This window comes from Dipodomys ordii, unplaced genomic scaffold (genome assembly GCF_000151885.1).
Source record: "Dipodomys ordii isolate 6190 unplaced genomic scaffold, Dord_2.0 Scaffold78, whole genome shotgun sequence".
NCBI classification, from domain to species: domain Eukaryota; kingdom Metazoa; phylum Chordata; class Mammalia; order Rodentia; family Heteromyidae; genus Dipodomys; species Dipodomys ordii.
The window spans coordinates 5,598,008-5,607,562 of record NW_012267294.1 but is presented as its reverse complement, the minus strand read 5'-3'; the positions used below and the strand labels follow the sequence as shown (position 1 = coordinate 5,607,562).

The window sequence follows — 9,555 nt, the reverse complement described above, 5'->3', positions numbered from 1 at the left end:
GAGTAAAGGCAGGGGAGGCTTGCTTTACAGTGATGGAAGCCAGGTGTTTCATCTCTGCTCTAATCACTCCTGGTGTTAAACTGAGTTTTTGGATGTTTTAGGCACTCTTTCCAGGTAAGAATGCATCCTGCCATAAAACAGATCCTTATCCTTGAAATAAGGAAGGTGCCCTGTTGTCTCCATTTTGGGTGGGAGGCTGCTTAAGTTTTGGGGAAGCAGTTCTCTCATGAAGGCACACAAATGTTAATTGTTGGGGCGAGGAATGCATCTCTCAGGAAGGAATGCATCCTGTTGTCTCTCTTTGAAGCAAAGATGGTTCTTCTGTGTTTCTAATTACCATGCTTCTGAGTTGCCTTAGCCAGGCCTCTTCCTCAATTTATCCCACCTCAAAGTGATTGTTAGTAGATTCTAACATCATGAATAGAGACAAATGTGCTCATTTAAAGCAAAGTCAGCATTAGATGAGGTAATATAGAGCAGGAAAGGGGAACAGCCTCTTGGATACATGTCCATGTCCTGTGACTGTACTCTTGAACAAATTTGAAGATTCCTTTCAATCTACACTGGTAAATCCTCTTACTGAAAACAAAAACAAGCTGAGTGCCACTGGTGGCTGATGCCTATAATCCTAGTTGCTCAGGAGGCTGAGATCTGAGGATCTCGGTTCAAAGCCAGCCTGGGCAGAAAGTCTGTGAGACGCTTATCTCCAATTAGCCACTAGAAAACAGAAGTGGCTCAAGTGGTAAAACACTTGCCGTGAGCTGAAGAGCTGAGGGACAGTGCCCAGGCCCAGAGTGCAAGCCCTGTGACTGGCAAAAAAACTAAATGAAACAAAAACCAACAAAAAAATAAGCTATTTCTTATTTCTTGTAGTGTTCTTCTTTGACCATAGAGGGCACAAGACCATGAAGAAGCTAAATAGGCAGAATGGTTACATATGCTTTAACTCCAGCTATGTGGGGTAGCTTGGGGAAAGCCTGGAGAATGCAGTAACTAGTTGTTTGGTTTTGGTCAGTTGTGGGGCTTGAAAAGAGTCTTTCTTGAAACAAGCAAAACTGTCAGAAATGAGAGAACCAAGTGCTATTGTACAGTACTTACTCAGCACCCTAGCACCAAAGAGAGAACTCAGACAAATGACCCAGGTAGCACCTCCTAACAGTTCCATCCCATCACCTGAGGAAATGAAGACAATTAAGTGTACTTACGTGTTTTATTTATTAGAACTATTTAAGTTCTTTTCAGAGTTAAGACTTAGACATAATCCCATATGGACTTCCATTTATTTTTATTGTGAAAATACTGTACAGAGGGTTTACAGTTACATGAGCAAGGTTATGAGTACATTTCTTTCTTTTTTTTTTTTTTGCCAGTCATGGGGCATGACCTCTGGGCCTGGGCGCTGTCCCTCAGCTCTTCAGCTCAAGGCTAGCACTCTACCACTTGAGCCACAGCACCACTTCCAGCTTTTTCTGCTTATGTGGTGCTGAGGAATCGAACCCAGGGCCTTATGCATGCAAGGCAAGCACTCTACCACTGAGCCACCTTCCCAGAGTACATTTCTTATCAAGCATTGTTGCCTTCTCCTTTGTTTCCCCTTCCCATTGGACTTCCGTTTATTTATTATTTTATTTTGGTGCTAGTCCTTGTAGGCTTGAACTCAGGGCCTGGGCACTGTCTTGATCTTTTGTGCTCAAGGTTGGAACTCTACCACTTGAGACACCATTCCACTTCCAAATTTTAGTGATTAACTGGAGATATGAGCATCTTGATGGGCTAGGAAGGTGGCGGTAGAGTGCTTACCTTGCATGTATGAGGCCTGATTCCTCAGCACCACATGCGCAGAAAAAGACTGGAAGTGGAGTTATGGCTCAAGTCGTAGAGTGTTAGCCTTGACCTGAAGAGCTGAGGGACAGTGCCCAGGCCCAGAGTTCAGGCCCCATGACTGACAAAAACAAACAAAAAAGTCTCATGATGTTCCTGCTCAGCTGGCTTCAAACTATAATCCTTAGCACCCAGCCTCTGAGAAGCTAGGATAAGGCGTGAGCCACCAGTGCCCAGATTGAATTTCACTTTCTGACAAAAATATTAATGCAGTCCAAGCTAGGCCATAATTGTGAAGATTGAGATCTGATTATCCTAATTCCTGGCCAATATAGGCAGACATGTAAAATGTGAAATCAGAGACAGAATGGAATTATTATTAAAAACAGCATGCTGGGCTCCAGTGGCTCACACCTCCAATCCTAGCTACTCAGGAGGCTGAGATCTGAGGATCACGGTTCAAAGCCAGCCCATTCAGGAAAGTCTATGAGACTCATCTCCAATTAGCTACCAGAAAATCGGAAGTGGCGCTGTGGCTCAAGTGGTAAAGTGCTTAGGGACAACATCCAGGCCCAGAGTTCAAGCCCCATGACCGACTAAATAATAAACAAAATAAGGCAAAGCATTTAAGGCAGAACCTCTTTGTAGAGAGAAACTCCAGGTTAATTATTAAAGAGAAATTCCAAAGGAAAGATCCAAAGTGAATTAGGGAGTGAACTAAGTTGTTAAACATCAGGTTACAGATACGTAAACAACAGAATTCAAGAAAAGCCTGGGACCAGAGAAGGTGGTTCCTTTGGTCTTAGCCTTGGTAAATAGGAGGTGTGAAATGTGTTTTGGTAAATAGGAAGCTTGGAGCATGTTTTGGTAAACATCAGTTAAACCCCCTAACAAAGGAAAAATGCCAGAATGTGGTGTTTACTTCCCATTTACTGCTTTGTTTCTTGGAAATTGTATTTGTGATTATTGACTGCTGGTTCGGCTTCTGTCACTGTACACTGTCAGCTGTGTGTGGTTTTTCTTTTGGAAGTCATGGGTAAGAGCCTGACTGCTATGTTCCACTCACTGCCCAATGAGTGGTGTGTAGTTGCCGCACGGCGAAGACTCTTTTTTTTCCCTGAGTCAGTGGATGTATTTGCAGGAATTGGGATTCTACAGACACATCCGGGGACTCTTATCTCCAATTAAACAATAAAAAGCCAGAAGTGGAGGTATGGCTCAAGTAGTAGAGATACAGCCTTGTTAGAAAAAGCCATGCAAGAATTTGCAGTCCTAAGTTCAAGCCTCCATGCCAGTACAAAAAAAGAATTAATGTACACCAATGATTATTATAGTTCTTTTAGATTACTTTTTTAAAAGATACAGTGATTTCTGGATGTCAGTGGCTCATACCTGTAATCCTAGCTACTCAGGAGGCTGAGATCTGAGGATTGTGATTCAAAGTCAACCCAGCAGTAAAGTCTGTAAGATTCTTATCTCCAGTTAACAAGCAAAAGCCACCAGAATTGGAGCTATGGCTCAAGTTGTAGAGCACCAGCCTTGAGCAAGGAAGCTTGAATAATTTGAGGCCTTGAAGGTCAGGTCCAGTACTGACACACGCAAGAAAAGGGCTGGAAATGTGGCAGTAGAGTGTTTGTCTAGCATTCATGAAGCCCTGGGTTCAATTCCTCAGTACCACATACACAGAAAAAACCAGAAGTGGTGCTGTGGCACTGAAAGGTATATAGTGATATGTTAATGTGATTTACTTGAGTGCAATTTGTTTTGTCCCTTTTGTGGGGGGAATGTTGCTGGTCTTCAGGTTTGAACTCAGGGCCTAGGCACTGTCCCTGAGCTTTTGTACTCAATGCTGATACTCTTATCATTTGAGCCACAGCTCCACTTCCAGTTTGGGTGTTTAACTGGCAATAAAAGCCTTATGGATTTCCTGCCTGGGCCAGCTTCAAACCTGTATCCTCAAATCTCAGCCTTTTAAGTAGCTAGGATTGTAGGCATGAGCCACTGTTGCCCAGCTTGTCCCTCGTCTTCATGGTTATATTTATCATCTTCTGTGTGCCCAAGATGCTTTTGAGTATCTTCTGATGTGCTGGTTTAGTTTTTGTTTTTCATGGAAAATTTTATTTTTCCTGTTACGAAAAACATCTTTGCTTGGTTGAGTAACCTAGGTGTGTTTTCTTTCGGCACTTTTAAGTACAGATACAATGCTTTCTTTCATTCAGCTACTGTTTTTCTGAGGGGTATGCCTTTGTATGTAGATTGGCATTTCTCTCTTGCAGCTTTCAATTCACTTTCCTTTCTCAAGGCACTTAATGTTTTAACAATAATATGCACTGAATATCTCTTCTGTGTAGAGTCCTAAAGTCCCTCTGTATTTGGATAGCCTTCTGTTTCACGATTTGGGAAGTTCTCTATTACGATTTCTGTCTTTTGCTAGCATTTCTTTTGCATTGCCTATCGTTCATAAGTTTGGTCTTTTAAGCCAAATCTTATAGTCCTCCCCACCCTGTCGGTTGTGGGACTTAAACTCTGGGCTTTGGCACCTGACCCTGAGGTCTTCAGTTCAAGACAAGCACTCTACCACTTGAGCCACAGTGCCAGCTCTGGTTTGCTGGTGGTTAACTAGAGATAAGAGTCTCATGAACTTTCCTGCCTGGGCTTGCTTTGATCTGTGATCCTCAGATCTCAGCTTCCTGAGTAGCTGGGATTACAGCGGTGAGCCACTGGTGCCCAGCCTTGTAGCTTTAGTATTTTGTTTCTTTTAGTTGTTGGTTTGAACCCAGGGCCTAGGTGCTGTTCCTGAGCTCTTTTGCTCCAGGTTAGTGTTTTCCACTCTGAGCCACAGCACCACTTCCAGTTTTCTGGTGGTTAACTGGAGATGAGAGTCTTACAGATTTTCCTGCTAGGGCTGACTTTGAACCATGCTCCTCTCAGATCTGACTCCCGAGTAGCTAGGATTACAGGTCTGAGCCACCAGTGCCCTGCTTATCTTTTCTATTTCATCATTCTTTTTGTTTTCTCCTGATATTTTTGTTTTACTTGTCTTCAAGCCCTGGTCTCTCACTTTCCATTGGTTCTATCCTTCTGAATAGGCTTTCAAATGTATTTTTCACCTCTTAAGACTTCATCTCTTTTTGCCCTAGTTTCTGCATCTTTATGGAATTCCTTTTTCCTATCTTACATATACTTTATTTCATTTAGCTATTTTTTTTGGGGGGGGTCTCGTCGTGGGGCCTGAACTCTGGACCTGGGCGCTGTCTCTCAGCTCTTCAGCTCAAGGCTAGTGCTCTACCATTTGAGCTACAGTGCCACTTCTGCTTTTTTCTTTTTGCTTATGTGGTGCTGAGAAATCGAACCCAGGGCCTCATGCATGCATGGCAAGCGCTTTACCACTGAGCCACTTTCCCAGCCCTCATTTAGCTATTTTTCTGTATCTCTTTTGAGGTCTTTCAGTTATTTATCTGTATTCTCTTTGGCATCCTTTGACTAATTAATTGCATTTACTTCCATTTAGCTTTTCATCTGTATTCTCTTGGATTTCATCAAGGTGTTTGCTCATGTTCTTTTTCATCTCACTGATGATTCTTATCACCCTTTGAGCTGAACTACTTCACTAACATTTTGACTGCTAAGAGTTGTCATATTACTTTTTTAAATCCCTTGTGCTCCTACGGTTTGGGGGTTTAGTCCTCTGAAGTCTTTCTATTGGGTTATTTTTTATGATCTGGCTGGCTGGGTTGATGTACCATTCCTCACCACTGATGTGGAAATGTAACTCCTGAGTTACATGACAAATTCTTGTTCAACCAACCAGGTATTTTCATAAAGCAAAATTCACTAACAATATTACCTATATAACCAACCACATTACTTTTTTTGCTGGTCATGGGCTTGAATTCTGGGCCTGAGCACTGTGTCCCTCAGCTGTTCAGCTCAAGGCTAGCATTCTACCACTTGAGCCACAGTGCCATTTCTGGTTTTCTGGTGGTTTATTGGAGATGAGTCTCACAGACTTCTTGTTAGGCCTGGCTTTGAACGATGGTCCTCTCAGATATCAGCCTCCTGAGTAGCTAGAATTACAGAGTGTGCCACTGGTGTCCAGCATCTTATTTTTTATTTTTATTGGCCATGGGGCTTGAATTTAGGGCCTGGGTGCTGTCCCTGAACTCCTCATCTTAAGGATCGTGCTCTACCACTTCAAGCCACAGCAACACTTCTGGTTTTGTCGAGGTTAACTGGAGATAAGAGTCTCAGGGACTTTCCTACCTGGGCTGGCTTTGAACCAAGATCCTCAGATCTCAGCTTCCTCAATACTGCAGGCACTGGGCTAAAACCTGTTTGTATGAGAATTAAAAACTAAGTAGTAAAAATAAGGAAGGTGAAGGAATAAGGAACCTAGGGAGAGAAGTGGAATGTGAAGGCTGCAGGAACACCAAATGCCATATGTGGGAATGTAGTGTGATAATGGAGAAGGCTGATATCATCAGGGATTGCTAAGGGTTGAAGGCGAAGCATAAAAAAGAGGTAGAATAAACCAGCAGTAGAACAGATTTTTCTTCCTTGTTGAGGAGAGTGAATGTCGGCTGGCTCTGTCAGCAAAGTAGATGCACTTTTCCAATCTGTGCATCCTGTCAGGTCCTGGATTGAGCAGGACCAGCCTGGGCATGGTGCATTGTGGGTTGTGGCCAGCTAGTAGGTAGTGAGACAGGTCCTGCACAGCAGTGGGAATATTCCTTGAAGCTCATCTATTCTGCCAGGATTCCATTGGAGGTGCCAGATTTTAGGGGGGGGGTGAGGGGACCCCCTCTCCCCCATGGCAGTTGGTAGATCAGAATGTACTCTGCTACCCTCCAAGCCTCCATTCTGCCCTCATCTGGAGATTCAGTGTTTGCCTTGGCTTCTCTATGGTGAGCTTTCTCACCTAGGCCTTCAGTTTAATGTTGCCTTCCCTATGTTAAGGACAAACAGCTCCTGCCTCCAGATTCTGTGCTCTAGCTTCATCTTGATTTAGTCTTGGAGTAAAGACCCAGACCCCAGAGACTTAGTCTAGCCAGCAGCTTCCTGCATACTTCGTTTGTGTTGGTGACAGGGACTCAGATACCCTGAGGGAGGGGTGACTTCATCCACCCACAGGTCTGAAGGCAGGCTTTTAATCAGCTTAGCCAAAACCTCTCTTGGGAACCAAACTTTTTCAGCACATGCTGGGCTTGGCTTGGCTGGGCAGTGTTCTCAATGGGTAACACTGGCTACCTGGGAATTTGGCAGCTAAACCCAGTAGCTGGTCTGAGGCCAGATGTGGGGACCTGCTCAGCCCCCAACTGGTTGGTCCAATGGCTTGCTTCGCAGCCGGTGCTTTGCCCTGGGGTGGCGAGGCACAAGTGCCAATCAGAAGCTAATCAGTAACCTAACCAGGTTGGTGCCATGTACCTACCCATGTGACAGTGTCTGTTCACAGGGTGTCCAGAAGGGTGGTTCTTGCCAGAAGTAGACAAAAGAGAATAAGAAATAACATACACAAATACAAATAAAAATGAAATTAGGTTCTTGGATGGAATAGCTATGCCTGAAGCTTACAGCTTCCTTTGAGCAAGTTTCATTTTATGATTTGATATTAGGGCTTGAACTCAGGGCCTCTCACTGTTGCTTGGCTTATCAGTTTAAGGCTGGCACTCTACCACTTGGGCCACAGTTCCACTTCCTGAGAAAAGCCTTTTGTGCTCTGGCTGGTTTCAAATGTCAATCCTCAGTGGGTACCATTATAAGTGTGAGCCACCACTGCCCTGTTCCTTTTAGAAATTTAGTGTCCCAGTTCTGTCTGGATACTGACTGTCTTTTCTCCAGTGTTTTCTGCTACCTTACCAATTACATACTTCTTGATGCAGCTTCAGATCTGGCTCATGGGCACACAAGGAACTAGTACTGGTCCGCAGCCTTGCCAAGGGTCCTCTCAGAGGATTTTACCTGACAGGTATTACTGGGCACTGTATTCCATCTGAAATGGGTCCTGAGGCACTTTAGCACTCAAGAATTTTGGTAATAGCTACTGCCAGTGCCTTTGCTCTGGGAAGCTGTGGCAGGGAGAGCCAAGAGTGAGGCCACCCTGGGCTACATAGCAATACCCTGTGTATAAACAAATAAACATCAAATAAATGAACCCAGTCTCAAGAGACTGAGATATGATTATTGAGATTAGCATTACAGTAAGAAGAGAGCAAAGCTGCCTGCCTTCCAGTTTAAAATGTAATAGAGGGGGCTGGGAAGGTAGCTCAGTGGTAGAGCGCTTGCCTTGTATGCATGAGGCCCTGGGTTCGATTCCTCAGCACCACATAAGCAAAAAGAAAAAAACCAGAAGTGGTGCTCTACCACTTGAGCTAAGTGGTAGAGCGCTAGCCTTGAGCTGAAGAGCTGAGGGACAGCGTCCAGGCCCAGAGTTCAGGCCCCACAACCGGACCCCCCAAAAAAGAAATGTAATAGAGGAGGGCAGAGAAAAGTGGTAATTACCAAGAGAAGTATGGGGTGAAAGGGACTAGGAGTGATTGAGCAAGGCTTCTGCTTATAAAGTGAGAAGCCTCTCTTCCCAAGCTGTGTGCTCCAGGTAGAAAAAAAAATAGCACATGCATAAAGCCCAAGGCAGCAGGGATTCTGGGCTTGTTAGAAGCCCATCCTGGAGCCAGTGTGGCTGGAGAGGCGCAAACGATGGGGGATGGGAGATAAGAAACTTTTAAAGGGGCCTAGGCCACACACAGAAATATATGCATATTTTTCAAATTTTGTTTCTTATATGCCTACGTCCTTAAAAGACTGAGAAATGAACACGTGGCTCAAGTGGTACAGCACTCAGTGAGTGAAAAAGGTAGGGAAGAGCAGGCGTTCCTGAGTGCAGGCCTCCATACCTGCCAGAAAACAAAACAAAAAAGTGTGGTGGTGTGGCCCATCACTGCAACACTGGGGGTTTCAGTCAGGAGAACTGGTGTGTTTATTTATTGCCTATCTATTGTCCTAGGGCCTGAACTCTGGGCCTGGGGGCTGTCCCTCAGCTCTTCAGCTCAAGGCTAGCGCTCTACCACTTGAGCCACAGCACCACTTCGGGCTTTTTTCTTTTTACTTATGTGGTGCTGAGGAATCGAACCCAGGGCTTCATACTGAACCACCTTCCCAGCCCCGGGATTTTTAACCTTAGAAAGGAAGTCTAGGCCGGCCCGGCCCGCCTCGCGGCCCTTACCTCTGCCCCTCCAGGCCGGAGCCGAGGCGCTCTCCTCTTGCTCGCCTCGCGGGTCTTGCGCGGGCTCTCTGAGGGGAGCTGCCGGCCAGCTCCGCGCGAGGCCCCGCGGCTCCACGCCCTCCCCGCCTCGTCCGGGTGACGCCCGTCCTGGGCGCCCCGCACGGCTCCTTGGGCAGCTGCGTTCTGCGCGTGGCCAGGTGCGAGAGGCGTCTTCAGAAGCTAAAGATGGCTGTCGGGAGGTCCTTCCTCCCGGGCTCCCCCAGCCCATCCCGGGCAGACCGCTACTCCGGGGGGGGTCCCCGCCGGCCGGGGGTCCCCCACCCCGCCACTCTCCCACCCTTCTCGCGGCTCAAAGACCGCCTGGCGCCAGGGGCTTCAGGCCTAAGCGGCTCCCCGAGCGCAACGACGCGACGCACAGACGCGACGCGACGCGGCGAGCGCGCCGCCGCAACCAGCCTCCGGGACGGTATGTCCGAACCGCGTCCGCGCCTGCGCGCCGAGCCCCCGGGCCCCGA

At 46.3% G+C, this 9,555-nt stretch overlaps 1 protein-coding gene across 1 annotated transcript in view; it reads left to right on the top strand.

Annotated features, from left to right (window-relative positions):
* The first annotated feature begins 9,265 nt into the window (after nt 1-9,265).
* Nucleotides 9,266-9,555, top strand: part of Trim33 (tripartite motif containing 33) — an 86,406-nt gene continuing 86,116 nt past the window's right edge. Inside the window, exon 1 of the mRNA XM_013024628.1 lies at nt 9,266-9,506. Within this exon, the coding sequence (XP_012880082.1) occupies nt 9,266-9,506 (241 nt within the window). The remainder of the gene's footprint in view (nt 9,507-9,555) is intronic.